General features: G+C 40.7%; 1 protein-coding gene across 12 annotated transcripts in view; it reads left to right on the forward strand.

Moving 5' to 3' along the window:
* dennd4c (DENN/MADD domain containing 4C) overlaps positions 1-27,818 on the forward strand; it is a 190,329-nt gene that overhangs the window by 102,464 nt on the left and 60,047 nt on the right. For all 12 annotated transcript variants that reach the window (XM_069926480.1, XM_069926527.1, XM_069926536.1 and 9 more), the window contains 13 exons: positions 8,812-8,878; positions 9,000-9,058; positions 10,723-10,867; positions 10,957-11,132; positions 11,691-11,791; positions 12,502-12,720; positions 19,124-19,269; positions 20,598-20,636; positions 23,279-23,409; positions 23,993-24,122; positions 24,416-24,622; positions 24,904-25,032; positions 25,167-25,314. In XM_069926480.1, the coding sequence (XP_069782581.1) occupies positions 8,812-8,878; positions 9,000-9,058; positions 10,723-10,867; positions 10,957-11,132; positions 11,691-11,791; positions 12,502-12,720; positions 19,124-19,269; positions 20,598-20,636; positions 23,279-23,409; positions 23,993-24,122; positions 24,416-24,622; positions 24,904-25,032; positions 25,167-25,314 (1,697 nt within the window). The remainder of the gene's footprint in view (positions 1-8,811; positions 8,879-8,999; positions 9,059-10,722; positions 10,868-10,956; positions 11,133-11,690; positions 11,792-12,501; positions 12,721-19,123; positions 19,270-20,597; positions 20,637-23,278; positions 23,410-23,992; positions 24,123-24,415; positions 24,623-24,903; positions 25,033-25,166; positions 25,315-27,818) is intronic.

The raw sequence follows: 27,818 nt of genomic DNA on the forward strand, positions 1-27,818 counted from the left end.
AAAGGTAAAGATACAGAGAAACATTTTGGTTGCAGATGAGAAAACATGAAAAGCATTCAGTGGTGAGAATGGATGCCTGTCATTTCAGGGCATTTAAATCAAAGAAAAGGCTCAGGTAATTTTCATTTAGACTGGGCAAAAGTAGCTTTGAGGATCATTTTGTAGTTTGGATGATTTCTTGGCATTAAACTGGGATCAGGCTATTTTATAATCTTGTAATAAAAGATCCTTTTAATATGATCCAGTTTTAAATTAAAGTGTAAGAAGATCTGAAATTAGAGTTTTGCAGCAGCATAAGAAAGTAGCTAAAGTGCATGCTGGTTCCTTAGAGCCAGGGTCAGCATCAGAACAAGTCTAATCGGGGGACATTAGGATAACCATGGTGGGGGCACAATCTGACGTTCAAAAACTTGCTCAGCATGTAGGGTGGTGATGCCTATCTACCTACTCCTCCGTGGTGCCTCCTCTGTGCACTGCTGCCGTCACACTTCCCCCTCCCTCTGACGTGTCAGACAAACGCACTGCTTATAATCATGTGGAGACTAGTAATGCTAATGAAGCTAGTGCTATGGGTGGGGGTTCACAATATCTCATTTGGGGGGGGGGGCAATTGCTGCAGGTGGGTGGGGGAGGATCACAATACCTCATTTGGGGGGGAAATGGCCGAGAATGCCTCCCTTCACCCTTGCTTCCGGCTCTGCTTGGAGCAGCCATTCTCAAAGTCTTTTGGCTATAGCAGCCTTAGTACTCTGGTCTCAGTTTATGATACCCCTTCACTGTGAAGCAGTCAAGTTTTGTTGTTTTCTTCTGTACTTTTCTCATACTGACTACATAAAAATATTTTGATTTAAGTCTCTGACCTCCATTAAATATGCTGTGGCTCTGAGAAGGAATGGGGAGGGGTGGGGGGGGGGGCACATGGCCCCAGTTGAAAATGGTTGCCTTAGAGGGTGGAAATTAATGTGTAATGGGGCAAAGGCAGGGTTTGAAAATTATTTTATATCTTCCTACATGGCAGAAAACAACATCAGTGGAATAGTAGTTGAAAATTGAGGGCAAAAGGGAGGAAGGAACCTGAAAGAATTACCATCACAAAATAATGGTATTCCATTCCATTATCAAACCACATTCGTATTTGTTGGCCCCTGCAGGATCAGGAGTTCCCGGTGGCTGGGAGACACAAAGAACTCTGGGAGGAGCATGAGAGGTCGGGTGATTGAGATAATGCCAACTATGATTATTTAAACTCCTGCGAAAATTCCATGAAGTAGTTCTGTTGGTTCAATTCACAGCTCACTTCACCACTTGCTACATTTGGTGACTCCGGTGGTCCAAATGACATTTTGGAACTTTTTATGGATGCGCAGAATGCTATTGTATTCAAACTTCCAGTATTTTGGACCTTGCAGCCACAGGTCTGGTTCAAGCAGTTTGTGGCCAAGTTCTATTTACACTAGATTATCGCTGACACTATAAAGTACTTCTATGTCGTTGCATCGCTGGACCAAGTCACTGTAGGGTGTATTGTTCATTTCTTACGCCAGCCTCCAGCCAACAACAGGTATGAAGCCATCAAAGTCCGGCTCATACGTATTTTCGCCATTTCCTGATGTATCCGGGCAGTACAACTTCTCCATATGGACGGCCTAGGCGACCACACTCCTTCCGAGCTAATGAACGAGATCCTGGCGCTCATGGACGGACACAAACCCCATTTGCCTTTTGAGCAACTTTTTCTCCAGGAAATGCCTCCCTACTTTATGACGTATCCATCAGCCAACCGAGGCATCATGTGGCATCATGGGCACCAGACTTCACTCCATCAAGGACATCTACAAGAGGTGGTGTCTTAAGAAAGTAGCCTCTGTCCTCAAGGACTCCCACCGCCCAGGACATGCCCTCTTCACTCTGCTACCATCGAGAAAAAGGTACAGGAGCCTAAAGACAGGCACTCAAGGGCACAAGGACAGCTTCTTCCTCGTTGCCATCAGATCCCTGAATAATCAATGAACCAAAGACACTGCCTTACTTTTCCTCCACTACTATTTTTCTTACATAATAATGTTATAAGATGGTTATAATATGAATGTTTGCTCTATGATGCTGCCACAAAACACTGAATTTCATGACAATAAATTCTGATTGTGGTTGTATCACTGGTATGAAGATACCAATGCACAGGACAGGAAAAGGCTGCAGAGGGTTGTAAGCTTATCCAGTACTATCATGGGCATTAGTCCTCACTCCATTAAGGACATCTTTAAGAGGCAGTGTCTCAAGAAACCAGTCTCTGTCATCAAGGATCCTCATCACCCTCTTGTCACTGCTACCATCAGGAAGGAGTCACAGGAGCCTGAAGAGGAACACCCAATGTCACAAAAGCAGCTTCTTCCCCTCTGCCATCTGATTTCTGAATGCACAATGAACCACAGACACTACCTCATTTTATTTTCATCTTTTCCACTGTTTATTTTTAAAAAGTGTATTTACAGAAATGTAATTTATAACAATATTTGCACCTATAATGCATAATACTGCTGCTGTAAAACAACCAATATTAAGACATGCGTTCATGACAATAACCCTGATTCTGACGCTTTGCTTCCCTTACTGCGGACAAAAGTTGAAGTATATCATGTACTGTATGTTATGTATTTGTATTATTACTTGACAATAAATAGAACCTTGAATCTTCTTGAACTCACAGGCTGAGTTAACAACCCTCTGGAAATTTTCGAGAGTCTTTAGTGACATACCGAATCTCCTCAAACACCTCACGAAGTATAGCTGCTGGCATTTGGCCAGATTGATCGCTAACCTATGGTCATCTAGCCGCTGACATAGTTGACGGAGATGGGTCCGGTGCTGCTGCCACGATTGGCTGGTGATAAGAATGTGGTCCAAATAAATTAATACAAAATCCAGGCCCCAGGTAACCGTGTCCATTAGGTGTTGAAATGTCTGGGCAGCGCTTTTTAAACCAAAGGGCATATGGAGGAATTCAAATAGCCCAAAAGGGGTCATTAAGTCAGTCTTAGGAATGTTGCCTGGTTGAACTGGGATCTGATGGTACCCATGCACCAGGTCGATTTTGGAGAAAATCCTAGCGCCGTGAAGGATCACAGCGAAATCTTTTATGTGGGGAACCGGGTAGTGATCTGCTGTAGTGATATCATTCAGCCGCTGATAGTCCCCACAAGGTCTCCACCCTCCAGAAGCCTTGGGTACCATATGCAGTGGCGATGACCAAGGGCTGACATTTGGCAAACAGTCCCCATTTCCTCCATGCATCGGAATTTGTCTTTAGCCAACTGCAGTTTATCCAATGGCAGCGTGTGTGCTCATGCATAAAGGGGATGTCCATCAGTCGGAATGTGGTGCTGTACTCCATGTTTCGTTTGGGCCGGAGTAATGATGCTGGTGGGATGCTGCTAGGATTCTGGCGTATTCATTATCTGAGAATGTCACCGAGTTGAGATGAGTTGTGGGCAATGCTGCAGGGTGCAGGGCGAGGGACTCAAAAGTCTTTGAATTAACTAGGCGGTGACCTTTGAGATCTACTAGAAGGTAGGGTGCTCACAAAAAAATCAGCTCCCAGAAGTGGCTGTGATAAATCAGCAATGGTGAAGGATCAGCTGAGCTGCGACGAGCTGGAATTGAGTGGAATTGTCAGTGACACATACTGTTGTTGGCGGCCACTAGGGGAGGGCCCTTCTTTCCTGAACGAGTATCTGGGCTGGGGGGGGGGGGACACACTAACCTCTGCCCCAGTGTCAACCCAGAACCGACGGCTTGAGTGTCGATCCCAGAGGAAAGGAGGTTGATCTTCTGGCTGGCCTCGGCATTTCCTTGATGTGTGCAGGGGGTCAGCAGCAGTGGGCTGAAGATCCCCATCTCTGATGGTAATATGGTAGTAGCACCATTGCTGTCTGTCTGTGCTGCGTCAGGCGCCACACTGCTATCTGAAGTAGGCAGGATTTGTGCCCTTTGCCGAGGCACTGCTATGTATCTAACCAAAAGTCCTCCATCCTGCTTAGTGTGCCACAACTCATCAGCACAGGCTGCTAGACGATGGGGGGAGGAGAGGAGGGGGTGGTGTTATAAAGTCATCATCTGTCTTCTGGCAGTTGCTCTAGGGGAAAAAAGCTGCTTAAAAAGCAGACAGGGCCTATGTCCGTCCATGAGCACCAGCATCTTGTTCATTAGTTTGGAAGGAGTGAGGTTGCCCAGACCATCCATATGGAGAAGTCATGCTGCCTTGTTGCGTCAGGAAAGGCCGAAGGTACGTATGAGCAGGTCTTTGATGGCTTAATACCTGTTGTTGGCTGGAGGCAGGTATAAGAAATCAACAGTAGACCTGAGATGTCTTAATCCAGTGATGCAACAACATAGTAGTACTTCATTGCATCAGCAGTAATCTGGTGCAGATGGAACTGGGCCTTGGCCTGCTCAAACCAGACCTGTGGCTGCGAGGTCTAAAATATTGGAAGTTGGAGCACAACTGCGTTCTGTGCATCCATAGAGAGGTCCAAAATGTCGTTTGAACCGTCGGGGTTACCAATGTGGTGTGTCATCATTGTAGCAGTTGGTGAAGCAAGAAAGAACAAAGAGACGCTATGAGCTGATTGCTTTAATGGTATTCTTACGGTCGTTTAAAATATCCAAGATTCACTAACTCCCCGTGACTCAGAAGCTCTGGTGAGGTAACTAGTGGCACGGTCTGCCACAAGTAGGACATTTTCAATTTGGCCAAATCTAACCCATGGGAAGTGCTGGGATTATTTTTTTGGGGCCTCTGCTATTTACAAATTTGTATTACTAATTTGGATTAAGGGGTGTTGTGGTCAGATTTCTTGATTGAAAAGGATGGGGAGGGAAAAAAAGTTGTGAGGGGGAAGCAGGAGTCCAAGAAGGTAGACATAAATTGGGTAGATGAATCATAAGAGAAGTATAGGTTATCCACTTTTTTGGGAAAAGAATATAAAGAAGGAATGTTTGAATGAAGAGACTATATAATACTGATGTATGGAAATTACTAGTCTTCATCAAGTTTGAAGGAAAATGCTGTACAAGATCAAGGCAAATGGCATGTTGTAATCTTTGTTGCAAAGAAGTAGGGGATTGCTAAAGTTTGATAAGAATGAGTGAATAAGCATACAAGCTTATCCAGTTCTCGTCGTCTTCTGTCCAATTTGTATCCTTGCCCACTGTGACGGATTTTGAACTAGTTTTACTGAAAATAAAATGTGAAGCAGTGTTGTGGTAACATGAATTTAGCCAGCCAAAATTGATCCTAAATTTATCATAAAATTAGGGCAATTTTGTGCAGAAAAAAAAGCATTTAGTTTGTTGGAATATTTGTTATCGTGTATGTCATAATGTCATTATAGCTAAAATAAACTAATAGAGTACATTAATGGAGCAAAACAAAAAAATTCTGGAAATTTAACCATCCAGGTGGTGTGTGGAGAGAGATTTAATATTTCAGAATAGTGACCTTTCAAATCAAAATTTGAATGTTTTCTCTCTGCATCAATACCACCTCTTGATTGCTTTCAGGATTTTTAATTTCAGTTAAAGTTGTCATTTCAGATTTGCAGCATGGGCAGCTTTAGTTTATTTGAATGAATAGAGCAATCCGTAAAGTATTTAAAAAAAAACTTGAGGCACCACGTAAGATTATTACACAATTGGTTGAAATAATAAATACAACCATCAAGAAATTAATTGACTGAATTGATTAATTGGACTGTTGATTGGACAATTGGTCAAAGACCTCAACCATAGTTTCTACAGATTTTCATGATTTACCATTGGTCAAAGATCCTAATTTGTTTTTTTGTTTGGATTCTTCCCCTCTTGTTTACATTTCCTCAAGACAAATCTTTATTCCTGTCTCTCATTCAGCATCATGACTGTATGTTATTGTCCCACTTGATCTCCATTTTATATCCAATTTGTTTTCTTCAGGTTTTACTCTTTTCTGCAAATTAAAAATGTCTGATTCTCATGAAAGATAATCAACCTGAAAGGTTAACCCTTTATTTTTCTATAAATACTGCTTGACCACCTAAGTACTTCCAGCTTTCTGTTTATTTCAAATTTCAACATTTGCATTTTTTGCTTTTTGTTTTCAGATTAATGCTTGCTGACAATGCTCAAATGCTCTTCCTCTTTCATTGTTTGCAACCCATGATTAAGAACACACAAAATCGAAATAAAGGAAATATTGAAGATCTAAAATGTAGTGGTAGAAATGTTTAGTTGAACAAACTGCATTTGTGGAAGGCAATAGGGAATTGCTGTTCCATTTCAATCTGATACCCATTTCAGTAATGTGTAGTTTTGCTGTTTTCATTTTTGCTGTTCAAGTGTAAGGAGTACACATTGGCAATGGTAAATGTAAGACAGACCGAATGCCATTAGTATATGAACATCAAAATTTCAGTCATACAATAAGTGCACTGTCTTGCTGAAATACTTAACAGCACAGCCAGGATTGGATTCCAAAGTTCTGGTTGTGTTTCCTACCTCACCCACACTCCAATCTTGTTATAGTCTGCCAACCAGTATTTGGCTCCATCTGTCTCATCGTGAGGGTATAAAAAGGCAATCCTACCATTTTCTTTCCACACTTTCCCGCACCTTTTCTAATCAACCACAGATCATTGTTGGTCAAAATGTATAAATTAAATTGCAACAAATGTCAAAACATAATCGAGACAAAAAGTATTTTTGCCCCCTAACCATACCCATCCCATTGTCAGCTGCTCTTGTTAAATACATCTGATTTTTAAAAAACAAATATGAGTTTATTTAGACATTATATTGCATCACAAAAGCTTGCAGCTGAAGACTTTTTGTTAGTTAGTTTTAATTAGTTTAAAGCACTTTGGTTAAGTATGAAGTAATCAATCTTGGAGATTTCTTTCACCCTTCTGTGCTGGGGCTCAAGCACTTTTGGCAATTAATTGTCCTGAGAGATCATCTACACTACAATTAAGGACAAGTCATAAATGTGAGATTTATGTGAGATCACTTACTGCTCTAATATTGTTTGTATCTGGCCCAATTTAATAGTTAATTTACAAAGTTAAATTGAATCAAATAATTAGTGTTATTATAGCTATAAAAGCTTCCAGTTTCTGAGATGAATAAATGGAAGATTTAAAGAAAAGCAAATTGAAGTTGAGTATAACTTTTAAATAACTGATAAAGGGGAGTATGTGTGTGTGTGTGTGTGAGTATATATATATATGTATATAGATATATATATATATCTATATACATACATGTATTGGAGTTGTTGTTTCATTGGGAATGAACAAGGTCAATCAAAAATTGGGATGATGAGATTATTTCACCTCTAAAACTGGTTAAGCAGAAATAATTTTGAATTAAATGTTTAGAGGATTCTTCTGTTCCCAAGTACCAGATGACTCTCTTGCCCTGGCAAATGCTCATTTGCAATCTTGAATAGGAATGAGAACAATGTGACTACATTCTGTTGACATGACACTTCCAGTTCCAGGAACTTGGACAGGATTTTAGCCTATAGGCCATTTCATGCCAAGCCTTTGCTTGGAGGCCGTCTATAAGCATGGAGGGAAAAATATAAACTTACCTTTCATAGAACAGCCCTAAAAGGCTGCTCTTGTGTTGCATTCATGTTGAGCGGCACGTTGTAGCACCCTCTGGAGGTGATGGAGGTGGGGCGACTGGTGCCGTGGCACCGCCTGCCACAAATACGTGGCAAATCAATGCCTGTCTTCCCTACCAGGTGGAACCGCTCTGTGTTTCCTAGAATGGTTTCAGCTGCATGGGAGATTATGGGTAAAGAAGACTGCCTTTCTTCTGGTGCATTTTTAGCCGCTGACGAGTGGCCTCAAAGGCTGGTGAGATGCCAGAGCGGGCGGCAGGCTGTCACAGCCCACACTGGTTGCCCCGATGGCCCCCCCCTCCTGATGGTCCCCACCCTGACAGCTCCCGCTGGCCACCCCTCCCCTAAGGGGGTCATGGAAAGAGAGGGGTGAGTGGGTGGGGGAGAGAGGGAAGATGGGTTGCTGGCTAATGGCATCATTGCGATGTCAGAAGCCCACCCCAAGCCAGCAGCTTGAAGTGGCTATACATTTGTGTGAGGCGACGGAGCACAGTACTCTGTCAATGATCCTTTGCCGAGAGGGATTGCAGTCTGCGCCTTGGAGCTGGCCATTCATAGAGGTAAACCTCCTGAAGTAAGGGTGGAGAATCTCCGCCTTTACACTTGAGGTTTTTTTTACTGCATGAAAGAGCCTTATGACTCACAGACCAAAACCAAATGTATTGAATTGACCTGTAGCATTTGCCATTGAACTGCCACAAGCATTTCTTTGGAAGTGAAAATCTTTAATGTTGTTACTTGGTTTTCAACCACAATTTAATGTAGTCGTCGTTTCACAGAGTGAGTAGAAATTTTTACTCAAGACCTATGTAAAAGTGTTCAAAAGCCCAATATTTTCTGATAATGCAATCTGAGCAGTTAGTTATTTTTGCATTTAAAACTACTAAGTAGTTTTCTCTTGTCCATGAGCTTTATATTTATTTGTGATTTTTGCTTAGCTAATAACTAGCCATTTTGTTTATTTGGATAATTGCATGCAGCAAACAGTTGGTGTCAGAACTTTAACACGAATAGAAAACTAATATTGATGCTGTCTGGAGGCATTTGTGATTACACTTTTTATTTGTTGCCCTTCTGTTTAATAAAAACTGACTATATCACTTTTGTTTTGTCATTTATCATTTTTGAGACTTTTTTTATATTGTTTATAGGCATATATCCCACTTCATGCATAATGTTCCCTTTCCATCAGCCCAGAGGCCAAGAATCTTAGTTCAGGTAATGTGTATGCACATTGCTCATACAAAATTAGCTGTGGAGAGTTGAGCATAATTTGAAAAAAATGATAATGCCAGCTTGATTTGTTTAACTTTATACTGAACATTTTTCTCTTTTATAGCTGTCTGCACTTGATGCTTTGATTCTATCTCAGCCAGTTTCAACACCCTTGCCTTTAAGGTAAGTTGAAATAACAAAAAAAATAGTAATAATTTTTTGGCCTATTTCATGTTTTCTGCTTTTAGCCCTTTGTTGTGTTTTGTCCTTTAACTCTCAAATCTTTGACTTGTGACAAAATATTTGTGTTTCTGTTCTGGTATCTCTCAATGAGGCTTGCATACATATTTTTGATTAAAACAAATGTCATCATTTTTTGTCCCATCTTCCTACAGTAGGGCTCTTAGCCGTTTGGATCTCTGTCATTTTCTTGCCCCACCTTTCTGTGCATTGAAGCAAAACTGGTTTGGTCCTGTTGAGAGTGGCTAATTCTACATTTTTAAAATAAAAAAATGGCGAGTTTTTTTTGTGTTGCCTTTGTTCACTCAGACCAATGAGATCATAAATATTTTCCATGAAAACCTGTTATAAAAAGCTGTGCTTAAGCTAGCATGTTGATGGTGTGCTTCTTCTACTTTGTGTAGCCATTGTCAATATTTGACACTTCAAAATAAGGTACAGGAGTATAAAGTTAAGATTCTACTCTGAATCTAAAACATAGACCACCACCTATCACACTTCCCTTCCAACAGAGTTGTTGCAGATTTAGAACAATGTTGCCAATTCTTTGAAGCTTTTGATGTATGATTATGTTTGTCATGACCCATTGCAGAGACAATTGTTTATAATTGATCAAGTGGAGCCTTCCAATATAATGATGGGAATGTATTGAGAAGTGTTTTGTCTGTGCATTGTGCCATTGATTTGTGCTGACATTGGCTTTCTAAAAAATCAGTAGGTTCAGTTTGGAATACTATTAAGTTTTTGCTTTTTTTGGTAAAGTTTAAGGCTACCAGCTAGTGTATTAATGACTGAGTGCAAGATGGTGCCTGTGCTTCATTAGTAAAATGATCATTGACTAAAATTTATAACATATTTATCTGATCATTCATATGTTTAAATTAGCCACTGTTAACTGTAAATTGGTATTTGCACTTCATTCCTGGTTACTAGAGCTGTGACACAGGAACTTTTGTAGCTGCACTATTAAGCCACCAGGTGTTTGGCTACATGTTGTAAATTAATGTTTTCAATTAAAAAAAAATCTTTTAGTGTTTCTTACCCATAAATTACATCCTCAATAATTGAATAATCAAATGAAGTGTTTAGCAATATTCTGGTTTTTTTTGATAAGCTGCATTTTAAGTGCACGTGTGTCATATTGAAATCTTTTGTACAAATCTTTTGTACATGTTTAAGTAACATGAAGTTTTAGAGGTAAAAATGTGGGAGATAGGGAAGCCATTGAGAGCTGGAAGGAAAGATGAGGGAAACTGAAAACTTGGATTTGAAATTCTGGAGCTGTTTATTGGAGTTTGAATATTTTAGAACATCATTGTGAAAAGATATTGCTTATACATTAATTTATCACAATACTTTGTATCAGTTGCTTTGCAATATTGTGCATTCTTTTGTGAGGATTAGAGTATATATCATTGATTGCTTTGGAAATCTTTATTCAGGTTATGTTTCCAACTTTAATCCATGGGAATATTTTGTTTGATATGTTTTCCAGTCTACATGCGAATTCCTAACTGCTTGGGAAAACAAACACCAATGTATAAACACGTGAACTTTTGAGTAGAAAAGTACAATCATGCAAAAATTCTTGGCCTGTTTCTTTTTAGAGGAGCAAACTTTAGCACTTTGCTGATGAACTTGGGTGCTGAAAACTGTGCAATTCTACTGTACTTCGTCTTGATGGAAAACAAGATTCTTCTGCATTCTCTACGGCCTGCTGTATTGACAGGTGTGGCTGAAGCTGTTGTAACTGTAAGTATGATATGTTAATATAAAGCTATCTGCGTTTTCAGTAAAAAATTTAAAATAATTTATATTAATGTTTCATAATTTTTTTTCAGATGATATTTCCATTTCATTGGCAGTGTCCCTATATCCCACTCTGTCCGTTGTCCCTAGCTGGTGTCCTCAACGCACCAATTCCATTTATTGTAGGGGTTGATTCACGCTATTTTGATCTTAATGATCCACCTCTGGATGTTGTGTGTGTGGACCTGGATACAAATACAATCTATCTGTAAGTATTTACATTTGCCTTCTGTAGCTTTAGTAACTTTATAAAACATAAAGCTTTGCATATTTTCATTAGGTAAGAAATAGAAATCTTATCAGCATTGGTCTCATAATTAATTTTGCACAAGTTGTACATAAATATTTCAATTAAGAGTTCACCAACAATTCAGTGAGCTGACGTGGAGGAGTATGTCATGGTTTCAGCAGTCAACTTGTATGTGAAACGATGATGTATCCAAAGTTAGCAAATAGTCCACTTAAGTACAAGATATAGAATTTCTCAATGCAAGCTGGTGGCTGCATTTCAATGGAGACTAATTTGTGATATGCTATGTATGCAAGTGAAGTAACAGTTTGGGTAAACCAGACATCATTGCAATGAATAAACATGTAGAGATTCAAATGAAAATGGCTAGGAACTATGCAGAATTGTGTTAAACTGAGAGGTGGAATTGGAAAAGGAAATCTGAGTAATTAAATTTTGATAGCTTTGCTGGATTCTTTGTGCACCATATCAGATGCAGGTTTATTTGTTTTCATTTGTTTGTGCTTACATTTTTAGATCTGATGACAGGAAGAATTTAACCTGGAAACAGCTTCCCAAAAAACCTGGGAAGAATCTCTTCAGTTCTTTAGTGAATCTACAAAATCAGCTTTCATCAAGTAAGCAAAGAAGTATTTTTATTAATAAAAATCAGCTTTGATGCAAATTTAAATCGCATTGTTAGAAATTGCTCTTGTTTATTTCTCTTTCAACTTGCAAAAGTGGACCATCTTTTAACATTAATTCAATCTATTTAAAAAAATAACTTCCTTTGTATGTTAATTTTCTAACACTTAAACTCTCATTTATTCTTTACATTGTGGCATTAGTTCAACATTTAAAAATGCTGGTCACATGGCTTCATTAACCTCTGAAATTAGAAAATTTGAGCTTTATTATCTCAGCACTCTCTGCACTTGGTCAGACTTGCAGTAAGATTGTGGCCTCCTCTTGGGCTGGATCAACACGATTTAGCCCTTGTATTAGCACATGCCTGCTCTATTCCCTTATTCTCACTTGCCTTGTGTAGCCATGAGATTTCCACCAATCTTGCTGTTGTAGCTCTCCCAGGAATGGAAAAAATTGTCTAAATATTTAGGAAAGTTGAAATTAGACTATCCTGTAACATTTGCAAATTGACCCAAGGTTGAAAGAAAACATTAAAATTACTTCTCTTTTCTCATTTATTTCTTCACAGAATGACACTTTAATTTGACTGATGTCCTAACTAAATGCATGACCATTGGAGGCTTTTCATTAATATATGGCAATTTGATTAATATTGTTTAATATTGATTAATATTGTTTTTTTTTTTGTTGCACCATTTAGTTCACAGAAGAGCGCAGGACGGATCAGCTGTAGAGATGACACCAATTGAGGCTGATTTTTCTTGGCATAAAAAGATGATGTCGTTGGAAATGGAAATCCAAGAGGCATTTTTGCGATTCATGGCATCAATATTGAAGGGATATAGAACATACCTTAAACCAATAACCCAGGCTCCCTCTGAAAAAGCTACTTCTGCAAATTCACTATATGATCTCCAAGGTGCTTTTAATTCTAAATCATACTTGTCTGTTGAACATTATTTCAAACAGCAGTTTATTTCAATTCTGCCAAAGATTTAAAAAGTTAACTGCATAAATAAGATGTAGTTTTAATATGATTTCATAAAAAAGTGTAATAATATATTACCTATGTACAAATATAAGTTTCAACTTTGCCAGATAAACTGATTTCTTTTGAATGCTAGTAATGTGGCAGTATGCCATTAGGCAGACGAACTGGCCCCGCTTGTCAAGCACGCGTCAGAGCAGCCGGCCAAAATGGCACCGTCAGGGGTTTCCTCCCAAACTCAGCATCAGGCACAGAAGCCTGTACTTGAGGACCCACGTGATGCCCCAGTGACGTCGGGGCCCCCCAGCGCGGTTCTCAGCCAGGTCCAGGCTGGGAGTATAAGACCAGTCAGGCAGCCTGCAATAAATCAATTTTTGCTCACTGAGCTCAACCCGTCTGGTTGTGTGATCCTTCAGTTAGCAGTGTAGCCGCTGCTACAATCGGTGAACCCGACAGCTTCAAACGTCTTTGAACCCAACATGAACGACCCTTCGATCAACGCTATAGCCATCAAGCTTCCTGATTTCTGGGTTCAGGAGCCGGAGACCTGGTTCAGCCACGCAGAGGTTCGGTTTTACCTCCGCCAGATTTCATCAGATTCAACCAAGTTTTACCATGTGGTTGTCGCCCTGGACCAGGCCAGCACTCACCCACGGAAGATAAGTACGGGACTATCAAGCGGGTGCTCACCGGCTCCCTCGGCCTTTCCAGGCGCTACCGTGCCGCTAGGATGCTGCGCCTCGACGCCTTAGGAGGCAGAACTCCAATCGAGTTGATGGAGGAGATGCTCGCGCTCATGGGCGATCACACCAACTGCCCACTCTTTGAGTGCATCTTCCTCAACCATCTGCCTGAAGACATTCGGCTGTTACTGCCCCAGGAGAGCTTTGTGACCCTAGGAAGGTTGCTCAAAAGGCTCAGGAACTATGGCTCGAACGATTCCCGGAGAGCTCAGCAGTCCAGCAGGTTACGAGTCACGGGCATGACCACACCAAGCCCTTCTCTAGTGCTGTGGTGGAACTCCCGGCCCCTGCTTCCACCACAGTGGATGGCCACGGTTTGCATGCCCAAGGACGAGTTTCAACGTATCCTGGGCAAGTTCCCGACCCTCCTCAAGCCGCAGTTCTCCACCACTTCACCATCCCACGGGGTGTTTCATTACATCCCCGCCCAAGGCCCGACAGTCCACGCCAATGCATGCCGGCTCCCGCCGGATAAACTCCAGATAGCGAAGGAAGAGTTCTCACATCTGCAGGAGGTGGGGATCATTCCACACTCCAACAGTCCTTGGGTCTCACCACTCCACCTGGTCCCAAAAGCCTCCGGCTGCTGGCGCCCCTGTGGAGATTATCGATGGCTTAACGACGCGACGGTACCTGACCGTTACCCAATCCCTCACATCCAGGACTTTACGGCCAACCTGCATGGCGCGAGGGTATTTTTCAAGGTCATCCTGGTGCGCGGGTATCACCAAATCCTGGTGCACCCCGAGGACATACCCAAAACGGCCATCATCACCCCCCTTCGGCTTGTTTGAGTTCCTATGCATGCCGTTCAGGCTCAAGAACGCCGCCCAGACCTTCCAGCTCCTTTTGGACACAGTGGGCAGGGATTTGAATTTTGTATTCATTTACCTGGATGACATCCTTGTCGCCAGTAGAGACCAGGCACAATACAAGTCTCACCTGCGCACCCTCTTCTCCTGACTGGCCGACTTTGGCCTAATGTTCAATCCGGCCAAGTGCCATTTCGGGAAAGAGTCCATGCAGTTCCTGGGCCATACCATCATGGCTGAAGGAGCCACACCTGCCACCACGAAGATTGCTGCAAACAGGGAGTTCCCACACCCGAACAACCTTAAGGGGCTACAGGATTTTGCGGGTATGGTCAATTTCTATAACTGCTACATTCCAGGCGCTGCACACATCATTCAGCCACTCGTCACCCTCATTGCGGCCAAAGACAAGACACTCGCCTGGACCAGAGGCCAGCAGGGCATTCGAAGCCACGAAAGATGCCCTCGCGAAGACTACCCTGCTAATCCACCCATGCACCGACCTGCATATGGCGCTCTCCGTCGATGCCTCTGCCACAGCCGTCGGCGCCATCCTGGAGCAGCAGGTGAACGGACACTGGAAACCACTGGCATTCTTTAGCCCACTTCTTCACCCGCCAGAACGCAAGTATAGCGCTTTCGATTGTGAGTTGCTGGGCATGTACCTGGCGGTGCGTCATTTCTGCTATTTCTTGGAGGGGGGGCCTTTCACCATTTTTAACAACCACAAACCCCTCACTCAGGCACTCACTATAGCAAGAGATCCCTGGTCAGCCCGCCAACAGTGTCACCTCTCCATTGTGTCGGAGTTCACCATCGACATTCGGCACAAGGCGGGGAAAGACAACGTGGTCGCCGACGCACTCTCACGACCGGCCATATGCGTGCTGACACCTGGCCTCGACTTCGACCAGCTTACCCTGGACCAGAAGTCCGATGAAGAAGCGCGGGCTTTCAGGACTGCCATCATGGGCCTATGGTTCTAGGACCTCCTGACTCCTCACGGTGAGGCCACCGTTCTGTGCGATGTCTCGATGGGCACCCCGCGACCAGTGGCGCAGGCAAGTCTTCCACCATATCCATGACCTTTCCCACCCTTCCTTCAGGTCCACGGTCCGTATGGTGGCAGAACGTTTTGTCTGGCATGGGCTTCAGAAGCAGACTGCGGACTGGGCCAGAATCTGCACCCATTGCCAGCTTTCCAAGGTACACAGGCACACCAGAGTGCCCGTACAAGATTTCGAACACGTCCAGAAACGGTTCAGCCACATACATGTGGACATCGTCGGACCCTTGCCCATTTCCCATGGTAACTGTTACCTTTTCACAGTGGTAGACCGCACCATTCGTTGGCCCGAGGCGATCCCGATGCCAGATGCCTCCACGGACTCCTGCTCCCGAATGCTTTTGAATGGTTGGGTTGCTCGGTTTGGCGTTCCAAACCACTTCACCAGTGATCGGGGCGCCCAGTTCACCTCTGTGCTCTAGGCCCAGCTTGCCAACAGGCTGGGTTTCGAGCTACATCACACCACAGCCTATCACCCACAGGCCAATGGTCTAGTCGAGCAATTGCACAGCTACCTTAAGTCGGCACTTAAGGCCCTCCTCACTGGCCCCAACTGGGTGGACGAGCTGCCTTGGGTGCTCCTGGGCATCCGCTCAACACCCAAGAAGACCTACAGGCGTCATCAGCCGAGCTGGTCTGCGATGCACCGCTAGCCCTACCCGGTGAGTTTGTCAACGCACCTCACAACCTCCAGCAGTCACCGCACGGTCTACTTCCCCGCCTCCGGGCCCATTTGGACTTCTTCACACCCCCACTGCCACCTAGACACAGCACACGGGCCTCTTACATCCACAGCACCTCTACAAAGACTATACGGAGGCCGTACAAAGTCGTCCAGCGTTCAGGATCCAATTTCACACTGGACGGTGGTGGTAAGAGGGAACTGTTTATGGTGGACAGGTTAAAGCCAGCCCACCTCGACCCCACCAAACCAGTAGTTGTGGCCCAACCCAAGAAGTGAAGCCGTCTGGCAAAAAAGGACATTGGTGCCGGTTCTGGGGGGGTGGGGGGGGGGTGCTCTGTGGTGGTATGCCATTAGGCATGTGAACTGACCCTGCTTGTCACGCACGTGGCAGGGCAGCCAGCCAAAATGGCACCGTTGGGGGCTTCTTCCCGACCTTGGCACCGGGCTCAGAAGCCCGTGCTGGGGGACCCAAGTGACGCCCCGGTGACATCAGGGCCCCCCAGCGTGGGGGGCTGGTAGTATAAGACCAGCCAGGCAGCCTGCAATAAATCAGTTTTTGCTCACTGAACTCAACCCGTCTGGTTGTGCGATTCTTCAGTTAGCAGTGTAGCTGCCGCTACAGTAGCAAATTTCTTTACAGCTCCAATTTCAAATTAATTTGTATGTTTTGTATCTAGTTATATGAAAGATTTCACTAGTTTGTTTTTATTTTTAAATATTTTAAATTTAACATATAAGCATAAATACAAAATTGACAATTACATAATAATTCATTTGTATACAAATAAACACGCACAAAAAAAGGTCAGAGAAAAGAAATAGATAAAACTACATCAATAGTTGCTTGTAATAACTCAAAAACATTTGATTGAATTGATCCGAAAACCATGTTAAACTTTTTCACTGAAATAACTTGTATAAAATCGAGGGAAAAAACCCTAAAAACTGAAGCTGACTCTAATCTAACCCCTTCTTCTAATCAAGGTTACCTTTTTTAATTAATAAAAGGAAAATCAATAATGTGGAACCACTGGCGACCCCTGGAGAACAGGCAATGAACGACCGGAACATACAATGATTGTTAATTCTTCCATTTATAAAAAATTCTAAGAATGGGTCGCACAATTTCATAAATTAAAACTTTCTCTCTTTGATATCATATCTAACTTTCTCTAAACTTAAATAGGACATTACATCATATAATCTATGAGTAGGGGATGTTATCTTTCCATGTCAATAAAATTTCTCGTCTGGCTATCAATGTGGTGAAAGCTAAAATGAATCTGTTTTAATATAAGAGAAATGTGCATCTGTGTGTGTACACATGTTGGGCCAAATTATGCTTGATCTTGCAGTCCTTTGTTAACCAGCTTTAGCTAAGCCTAGTGTAGATGGCTGATCTTGCTAGTGACTCTTGTGGTAGGAGGCCTCACTTGCTGAACTTCTAAGGTCTGTGGAATGCCCTGAAAACCTTGTCAGAAAGATGGTTGTGGGGGCAGAGCTTTATCACCTGTTAGAGGCTTTACATTTTTTAACAGATTTGAAACTATTTTTATGTTAGAGGTATTTATAAGCTCTTAAGTTGCAGCAAATTTTAAAAAAAAAGAATGTTAAAAGTTGATAATATCACAATTAAGCAATGCTAGATCAATATAAACATAATTTTGGACAAAATTAATTGTAATCAACCAATCACCAATCTTTACCATTCACCAGATGAAGAATCTCAATAGGGTTTCCTTGTATTTCATTAAGGTTGTGGATTTTTTTCAGTGTTGCACTGAAGAAGTCCAATAGAAGAGGGTCTGGTATAGAATGCCATCTCTCGGATTAATTAGCGTGAGAATGGCTGAATTCTCTGCTTTTCTTCAGAACACAAGCCATTGCTTCTGATCATTTTATAGTCACTTGTACAAAAGTGAAGGTCATCATGCTAAATGCAATTGTGAAGTTTTCTAATGCTTCCTGTTTTAGTTCGCACGCAGTGTAAGTTAGATACCAGAATATTAACAGGCTTTCAGCTTTGACTGATTCAATCCCTAAAAAAAAGTTTCAAAAATGTTCAGTACAATTGTTTACATGCTTGTAGAATTTCTCATCAAAGCAAAGAAATTAACTGTCTGTTTGTGCCAGCACCAGTTTAGATGTGATCACTGAAAAGATTCATAGATTTGTATTACCCTTTGATCAACTGTATCTGATTCCATCACTTTCATGCGTTCCAGATAATTGGCAACCTTTTTTAAAAAAAAACTTTCACCTCTGCTCCCCTTTAAAACTTCTTCCTTCCACCATAAATCTATACTTGAATTTTTATACCCTAATGTGGGAAAATTATCTTGGTCGCTACTCAATGTAATGTTCTCATCTAATATACTGTACTTCCATCACGTCATCCCCAGTCTCCTTCGCTTTAGGAAAAAAACCTATTTCCATCTCTCCCCAAGAATGAAGTCTCACAATTCAGGCAACATCCGAGGGAATTTAGAATTGGTGATTCTTTTGCTATGCTCAATGCAGTTTAAGTGGAGGTTGAAGTTGTTTTGAAAACAGATCTTGGGAAAATCTGAGTTTTGTGTTCATCTGAAGTGAAGTAATAAAAAGCATTTCTAGTTTGTGATTTAACTGCAAGCTAGTGTGTCTTGTTTATGCACTTTGTATAAAACACGGTATGTGGAATAATCTGCTGAAGGACGTTACTAATTTTTGTAGCTAATTTCCATTATTTTGTGTCCTTGTTTTTGCATGGAATTGTTTAACACCCAAGCAACTGTAACTGAAATTGGATATCTTCAAAAAGACTATTGAATGGAAAATGTTGTACAGAATATCCATTCATTTGATTCCAACAATCATTTTAAAATGAAGTTACCTAACTGGAATGAAACAAATGCTTAAGAGCCCATTTCTGTGCCTGATGCTGTGTGGTAGGTCTGAGTACTCTGTCCTTCAAGTATGAGGGACAGTACTGAAGCAGTTTTTATGCATGGATGTTGCTGATTCATATTTGGTTGGGTTTTTTTGGTAGGATTCTTGAAGTCTCGTGATCGAACACATCAGAAGTTCTTCGTTCAGTTGACTAAAACACAGATGTTTATTCGTTTCATTGAAGAATGCTCTTTTGTGAGCGACAAGGATACCAGCCTGGCATTTTTTGATGACTGTATAGATAAGGTGAGATTTTGTAGGTCTTCAAAAAATACTGGCATTTTTAATTTTATTGTCTTTGGTGTTTTAATTCTGATTTCCTGTGAAAATAACTAAAGGTATTCCTTTTTTGATGCAGAGATTGTTTTAAGATAATTTTTTATTAATCTAAAATGCATCAGTTCATAAGGTTTCAATTACATTGGTTTCAATGTAAAAGCTCGAGTTGTCTTCCAGGCGAAGAAATTTGATCAAAACCTTTTTGTATTTGACCTGGTCATGCCCTAAGGTGAAATCCTTCTGGATGATTTGGAAAATCTGAAACAAATGACTGGAATTCAATACTCTCAGATGGCAGAATTGTTTTTATTGGGAAAATTAGCAAATATAAGATCTAAATGAGGTTGTTGAAATAGCAATTGAAATTTGTTAAATTTGCTTCAGCAACTGCCAGGAAATGCATAGCCATTACTTGGAAATCTGATTCCCAAATGAGTCTGGCCCAATGGAAGTCAGAAATGCATAGTTGTGTTCCCCTGGAGAAGATTACCTACAACCTCAGAAATTGTTACATGTTTTTAAGAATATGGAACCCATATTTAAGATTTACAGGGGGGGGGGGTTAACCTTTGATGATTCTCCCCTCCGGTCTCAAATACCACTATCTCCAGTATCCCTAGCGATGTCTGTGTCATGACATTTATCCTTTAAGGGAGGAAGTAAACTCTGGATGAATCACTTAATGTTTCATTAGTATGTAATTAATGCTTTTGGAAAACAGATGATTTTGTCACATCATATGGGAGAATTACATCTTTTTCTTTTTTCATTTTCATTTGGGGAGGGGGTCTTTTTTCTTTTATTCTGTTTCCTACTTTTAAGGATAGGCATAGTGTGTAATTTTGTATTTATTAACAACAGTGCAGAATTTGATAATTATGATAATATGTTGATTCTTCCTTCTTTGTGTATCAACATATCGTTCGTTTTGGTATTTTATTGTATATATTTGTAATGTTGCTTTGATTTTGTTTGTTTTGTAACTCCATACTGATTTAAAAATTAAAAGGAAGAAATTTGATCAAAATACCACGTCTGTGTTTCTTTGCCGACTGGTATTAAGTGCTGTTTTTAAAAAAAAAAGCATAAACTGAGAATATACTGAAGAGAATGTTATTGTGATGGAAATGCAGGAATAGGATTTTAGTTTAGATCTTGGAACAGAACGAATTGTAAAAATGTAATTGAACTGAAATTTTTGGAGTACATATTTTGCAATTGTTTTCTGGTATGTTTGAAATGTACTTGTAGAACTGACTTTTGTTCATTCCAATAAAGTGTTTGTTTTCCCCTAGCTTTTTCATTCTGACAAAGGCACAGAAAAAGGAACAAAGGTTAGTATGAAGAGTTAAGTAGCTTATTGACTTATTACCTTCAGCCTAAGTTGGGCTAAATCTTTATAAAGCACTTGGTTTGAATATAGTTTTGGGCATAAAACCTCAGGACCAAGTTGAGAATAAAGTGTTATGAGAGTCGACGAGCTCTTCAAGGTACAAACATAAAAATTATGAATGATTTTGAAGGAGAAAGACAGCAAAACCATATCTTTCATAACATGTATATGTTTCAGGACCTAGCTATTTTTTTTCTCAAATTCATGGTGTCTTGCTTTTAGAATTTAGTATTTAGGTACAAGAGAGAAGTCAGATGTAAATAAATCAGTCTTGCATGTACAATATACTTTTCATGACTTGGGAGCATACCAGTGTTTTCAAGCTGGTTAACATGTTTTAAAGTCACTATGGTAATATTGAGTAGTGCCAATTTGTGCATCTCCAGGTCCCACATAACCTAGTGATCTCATCTGTTCTCTAATATTGTTTGATGAGCAAAAACAAGGAGCAGTCACGTTGGTGGGTGAAGTAATTCTGACAAATAATGTCATAGAATCTTTCCACCTGAATGTGCAAGTGGGGGCCCTAGTTTCAAAATCTCAGCTAAAGGTATAATCCCCAGGACTTTGCGACCACTTTCAGCTAGAATACTTGTGCTTAATTCAGGTTCCAATTCAAAACATTCTTGACTTCCTTATTCTGAGATGAATATGCCATTGTCAAAGTGAGTTTATTGTCATGTATGTAAGTACAAAGTACTGTTGCATTGAAATTCTTGTCACAGGCAAACAGGTATGTAGGGTACACCAGCTACCACAGAGAAAATTTAAATTGCCACATATTTATTAAAAAAATAATAAATATCAATAAGTATTTAAAGTTGCAGGAAGTGCAAGAAAAGAGGTGCCAACAGATCTTTTGGTGGCCCTTGAGAAGTTTAGGCTAAGGGTAGTATGGGAGATTCAAGAGCCTAATGGGTGTTGGATTAAAGCTGTTCTTGGGCTTGGTGCTGGACCAGGATCCTGCATCCTCTGCACGAGAAGAGGTAGTGTTCTTATGATATTGGCTGCCCTCTTAAGACAGCATTTCACATGGGTAATTTCAATGGACAAAAGATTGTTGACTATGATGTACTTGGCTACGTTTGCCACTTTCTGAAACTTTTGTGTTCCAAGGCATTTGAGGTTTCCAAACCAGGTTGTGTTGCAACCAGTCAGTAAACTTCGTAGTACACCTGCAGAAGTTTTATAGAGTGTTTGACAATATACCAACTCTCCTCAGACTTGGAAGGAAGAGGCATTGATGTGCCACCTTCATTGTTGCCTCTGTGCTGACTCCAGGAGGGAATCTCTTGTATGTCAGCTGTCAGGGACTTATAGGTATTACTAACTCTCTCTTGTGCCATCCTGTCAATGAAGCTGAGTGCATGGTCATGCAGTAACACCAACTGAGTCACATCTCGCACCTGATGCAGTTGGTTACAAGTGAATGAAGAATTTTGGCTTTTTTTTTGTTGCTGCACATTTTGAAGCTATAAATGTTTTTTTTTCTAAAATAGAAAGAATGGTAGAATTCAAGGAGGGAAGTGGGAGTTTAATCAAATTCTAATGACAAAATTAAAAGGTCCTGGAAAGAAGAACTTCAGTTACATCTTTCAGAGGAATTATGGGAGAAGGTTTTTGGATTGGTTAATATCTCTTCAATATGTGCTCGTCATTCTTTGATTCAGTTTAAATTGGAACATTGGGCTTATATGTTGAATGATAAAGGACCCGTATTTTTCCTGATGTTATTAGTCCTATTTGTGATTAATGTAAATCAAGTAAATTAAGTTTTGGTCATGTTCTATGTCAGAGAGGTATTGGATAGATATTTTTAAAACTGTCGGCGATACTGGATATCAGTTTGCAACCTAATCTGCTCTTTTTGGAATTATAGTTCCAGAAGTGGGACAAGTTCCAACTTCCACATATCAGCCTTTCCTAGTTGTTGGCTGGAAGTGCTATTTCATTTAAATTGAAATATTCTAATCCACCTACTTTGATTCAGTGGCTGTCTCAAATGATCTCATTTTTAAGTTTGAAAGGAGTCGTATATTTGATACTTATGCCAAATTTGAACAATCATGGCGATCTTTTATAAATTATTTTCTTATGCTTCAGTTAGTATAATTATTTTCCCTTTGGACTATATTTTCTTTTTTCTTTGTTGGTGAAGTCCAGACAATTAATAATAAATTCTCAGGATAGACTACCCAGTCTTTTGTACTTTTTTAAGATTAGGTGGGGTTTTATATAATATTTTTTTTTTCCTTTTATCGAAGATTTCAGTTTGAGGGGATAAGAACATATTCTTTAACTGTGATGTAATACAATATGTTATCATGATTCATATAGTTTTTTTTTCTCCCTTTTTGACTATGTACTTCTGTTCTCATGTATTATTTACTTATAATATGATTAATAAAAAGATTCATAAAGAAAGGAAGTGGCATGAGTTTTTAAAGTGCGTGATCAAGTTTTCTAGTGGCGAACAATCAAGGATTATTGAAAGTAATTTGTCATCTTTAAGAGTGGGGGAAGTAAACCAAGGCAAGAGGCCACTTAAGCCAGAGGAAAAATTTTTTTTTTGCATACATAAAGGTTGATGCTGACTGCACTGAAGATACAAAGCTCATTGAACTGGACGAGTCACAAAGAAGTGAGCACACTGTGTTTATCATGCCTCTGGAACCTCCACCATCTGATGAGCAAGATCTGGAAGGGAGATTTAGGTATATTCCACAGTCTGATTACATTCAATTTTGTGTGCCATAGGACAAAACTGTATATTTTAAATCCTTTCTCTTTAATTATTGTCACTGTCATAATTGATGAAAAGTTTTTCCTTCACTGTCACTTGAATTACCCACCTCAACCTTTGTGCAACCCTTGAACCTTCTTTTCCCAAGATCCCTGCCTCTCATTCTCCTCTTTTGAGCCCATGCCTGGCCCCAATTCCAATACTTGCTAGGTCTTCACCCTCATCTCTGAAGCTGAGCAGTCTGTTTTCATCTGAGACCTTACCCCTGTGCCCACATTTCAATGAATTCTGGGCCTGCCATGATTTTATGTCTTCTTCTTTGGCAAGATGGTACTTGACTGCTTGATATAACTTGCAAGCCTATGTTTGTTGCAGGAAGCAGCCTTGTAAATTTGATTGGCTTTTAAATAAAAAGTGTTGATTGAGAAAGTTTTATGGAAACAGAATGGTCTTAATACACTTCAGAGTGCATGTTGAGAATGCTTCTTTGTTTGAAATTGTTGTAAATGATTTGGAACAAGTAAACAATTTTGGTGCACTTATGTTTATTTTAGCTATAAAACATTTCCAGTGCTTAAACCAGAGCTGTTTGACAGACCACAGGAAATGAAAATGCCCATCAGGCTGTTAATTGGAGGTACAGTCCCAAGCAGTTTGGGGCTCATGGCAAAACGAACTAAACAGGTGAGAGGTGTTTGTATATACTGGTTCTTGCAGAAGTATGTTGACCTGACATCGCACTTTGTTCAATGGTAGTGTGTATTTCCATTTCTATATATACGTATATATAGAAAGGTACTGACATTTTATAGAAACTAATATCATAACAAAATAAAAATCATTGTTGTGTTAAACTTTAGTTACAGTATATCTTAAGATTTAACTTGTTAAAAATTGTAAAACCATTGAACAAATTTGTACTATTGCACTTTTGCTTTATTAAAAACTAGAGAAATGATCATTGCCGTACTTTACAGGAGATGAAAACTGCTCAGAAAATTGCTAAGAAATACTTCTCAATCCCTGCACTTTGGTTCAAGTGCTTGTTCAGCCATTGTTACAGTCTTTGGTTCATTTGCTTGCCAGCGTATGTTGGAGTTTCTCATTCTAAGGTCAGAGCACTGCAACAAGCATATGGGGTCCTTGTGAAAATGAGAAATTTGAAGGTTGATCCACTGGATGAGGCAAGTTCATGTTGTTCCCTCCTGAGAAAAAAATATCGAAGCAAGTAATATAATTATTTTTGAGTAATCACCTCTAGAGAGGAGTTTGCCTGTTTACTACATTTATAACTAAAAAATAACTAAATTTATAAAAATGTAATATTATAATTTGTGAACAATACTGTAACCAATTCAAATACTCTGCAGGTTGCTTTGCTAGGTAGCAGTAGATTGTAGTATTTTTCTGTTGGCTTTTTATTCTGTTCAAAGTGCTAATGGATGTTTTTTCTTATCATGTCTAGGTGTGCTATAGGGTTCTGATGCAATTGTGTGGACTTTTGGGACATCCAGTGCTTGCTGTTAGAGTTCTGTTTGAAATGAGAAATGCAGGTGTACAGCCTAATGCCATTACTTATGGTTACTACAACAAAGTAAGTTGAAAACCAAAACTCTTCATTGTGGTTCAGGAATATCAAGTGGAATATTTCTCATGACCTCAAAATAATTGCAGCAAAAACAAGATGACAGATAATGGACAAATTGCTTTTTTCATCTGTTACTGCAGGCTGTTTTGGAGAGTCCATGGCCCAGCAGTAATCGCAGTGGTTGCTTTCTATGGACAAAAGTGCGGAATGTGGTTCGAGGTGTTGCGCAGTTTCGTCAAGCCTTTAAAAAGTCAAGCTCTTCAAATGTTCACGTTTCGCTGATTTCAGGTAATATTTAAAAAGAGCAAAATGAATTGATGTATTTAGAGTTTTATTTAATGCAGCTGATTCTTGACTTAGAAAAATTGATTAGCAAATGTACAATTTCCAAGTTTCTGCCTTGATGGTTTGTTGAATAATAAAAGGATTTTACAGATCTAGGATGTTATCACATGTAATAGATTAATGCACACATTATGGAGCACACACAGCTGGAGGTGGTTAATGTTATAAATAGCTTTATAAATATTAAGTGAGCCACTCATTCATATTGATTGGAAATTACCATTTTAGTAACCTGGTGAACAATAGTTTTGTACCATTAAACTTGTTTGAAGACCATTATGCATTTAGGCTAATAATTTAATTGGTAATAAAATATGCACATGGGCAATAATGAAATTGAAGCTTTATATCAATCCTAGTGATTATCCAACTGCACGAAAACCAACAAGGTCGGGTCAGATACAGCAATGAGCTCTCTGAACCCTTCTCCATTAACAATGGCGTGAAGCAAGGCTGTGTTCTCGCACCAACCCTCTTTTCAATCTTCTTCAGCATGATGCTGAACCAAGCCATGAAAGACCCCAACAATGAAGACGCTGTTTACATCCGGTACCGCACGGATGGCAGTCTCTTCAATCTGAGGCGCCTGCAAGCTCACACCATGACACAAGAGAAACTTGTCCGTGAACTACTCTTTGCAGACGATGCCGCTTTAGTTGCCCATTCAGAGCCAGCTCTTCAGCGCTTGATGTCCTGCTTTGCGGAAACTGCCAAAATGTTTGGCCTGGAAGTCAGCCTGAAGAAAACTGAGGTCCTCCATCAGCCAGCTCCCCACCATGATTACCAGCCCCCCCCACATCTCCATCGGGCACACAAAACTCAAAACGGTCAACCAGTTTACCTATCTCGGCTGCACCATTTCATCAGATGCAAGGATCGACAATGAGATAGACAACAGACTCGCCAAGGCAAATAGCGCCTTTGGAAGACTACACAAAAGAGTCTGGAAAAACAACCAAGTGAAAAACCTCACAAAGATAAGCGTATACAGAGCCGTTGTCATACCCACACTCCTGTTCGGCTCCGAATCATGGGTCCTCTACCGGCACCACCTACGGCTCCTAGAACGCTTCCACCTGCGTTGTCTCCGCTCCATCCTCAACATCCATTGGAGCGCTTACATCCCTAACGTCGAAGTACTCGAGATGGCAGAGGTCGACAGCATCGAGTCCACGCTGCTGAAGATCCAGCTGCGCTGGATGGGTCACGTCTCCAGAATGGAGGACCATCGCCTTCCCAAGATCGTGTTATATGGCGAGCTCTCCACTGGCCACCGTGACAGAGGTGCACCAAAGAAAAGGTACAAGGATTGCCTAAAGAAATCTCTTGGTGCCTGCCACATTGACCACCGCCAGTGGGCTGATAACGCCTCAAACCGTGCATCTTGGCGCCTCACAGTTTGGCGGGCAGCAACCTCCTTTGAAGAAGACCGCAGAGCCCACCTCACTGACAAAAGGCAAAGGAGGAAAAACCCAACACCCAACCCCAACCAACCAATTTTCCCCTGCAACCGCTGCAATCGTTTCTGCCTGTCCCGCATCGGACTTGTCAGCCACAAACGAGCCTGCAGCTGACGTGGACTTTTTACCCCCTCCATAAATCTTCGTCCGCGAAGCCAAGCCAAAGAAAAAAAAAGTATAAAGTACTGAAGTATTTTTTACATTTGGATTTGTGCAAATTGCTATTAGTATTATGATGGAAAGAAAACTATAGTGAAGGATTACAGAAATTAAAAGTGAATCATAACTAAGGATCCAACTGAACACGATTTCAGGATAAGGTGAGTTGATAATTGGATTTATGGACATGAAAATATTGCATGGATAACCAAATGATAAATCATGCATTTGAGCAACTGAACCTTTAATCTACTCTGTGGAAGAACAATCATAATTTTTCCATCCAGCAGTGTCTGTGCAAACGTCAATCTTAATGTGAGATCACAACCTGAAACTTCAACAATTCCTCTCCCAATTGCTGCTGGTCTTGCTGAGTTTCTCTAACAGTTTTGGGATCTGTTCTCTCTTGAGAAGTATTTACAATTGCTAGAAATAGAACCTGATATTGGTGTAGTTTGGTCCAATGGATTTTGGCATGCAATGGGCCAACTTTTTAACTTGCTAATATGATATACAGTAATTGACAGCATACAAGACCCATCTCTTCCTCCCCCCCCAATACTCACTCAAAAATATTCTTTGGGTCTCGTATGCGAAGTTGCAATTTCCTTACCATGCTGCGGTTCCTGTTCGCTGAACGCAGTTTCCTGGCGGATGCTGTATGAGTCCTGTTCGCCGGCCGCAATTTCCTAGCAGACCCTGTGCACGGTGGGGGGAGGAGAAGCGACAGCCTGATCTGGGCCTAGTGGCAGATGAGCTGGTCACTATGCAGGGTGTTGTGCATCATGTCCGTTGGAGTGGACAGCGCTGTGGCTGTGCTGTGCCCCA

This window comes from Narcine bancroftii, chromosome 1 (assembly GCF_036971445.1).
Source record: "Narcine bancroftii isolate sNarBan1 chromosome 1, sNarBan1.hap1, whole genome shotgun sequence".
NCBI classification, from domain to species: domain Eukaryota; kingdom Metazoa; phylum Chordata; class Chondrichthyes; order Torpediniformes; family Narcinidae; genus Narcine; species Narcine bancroftii.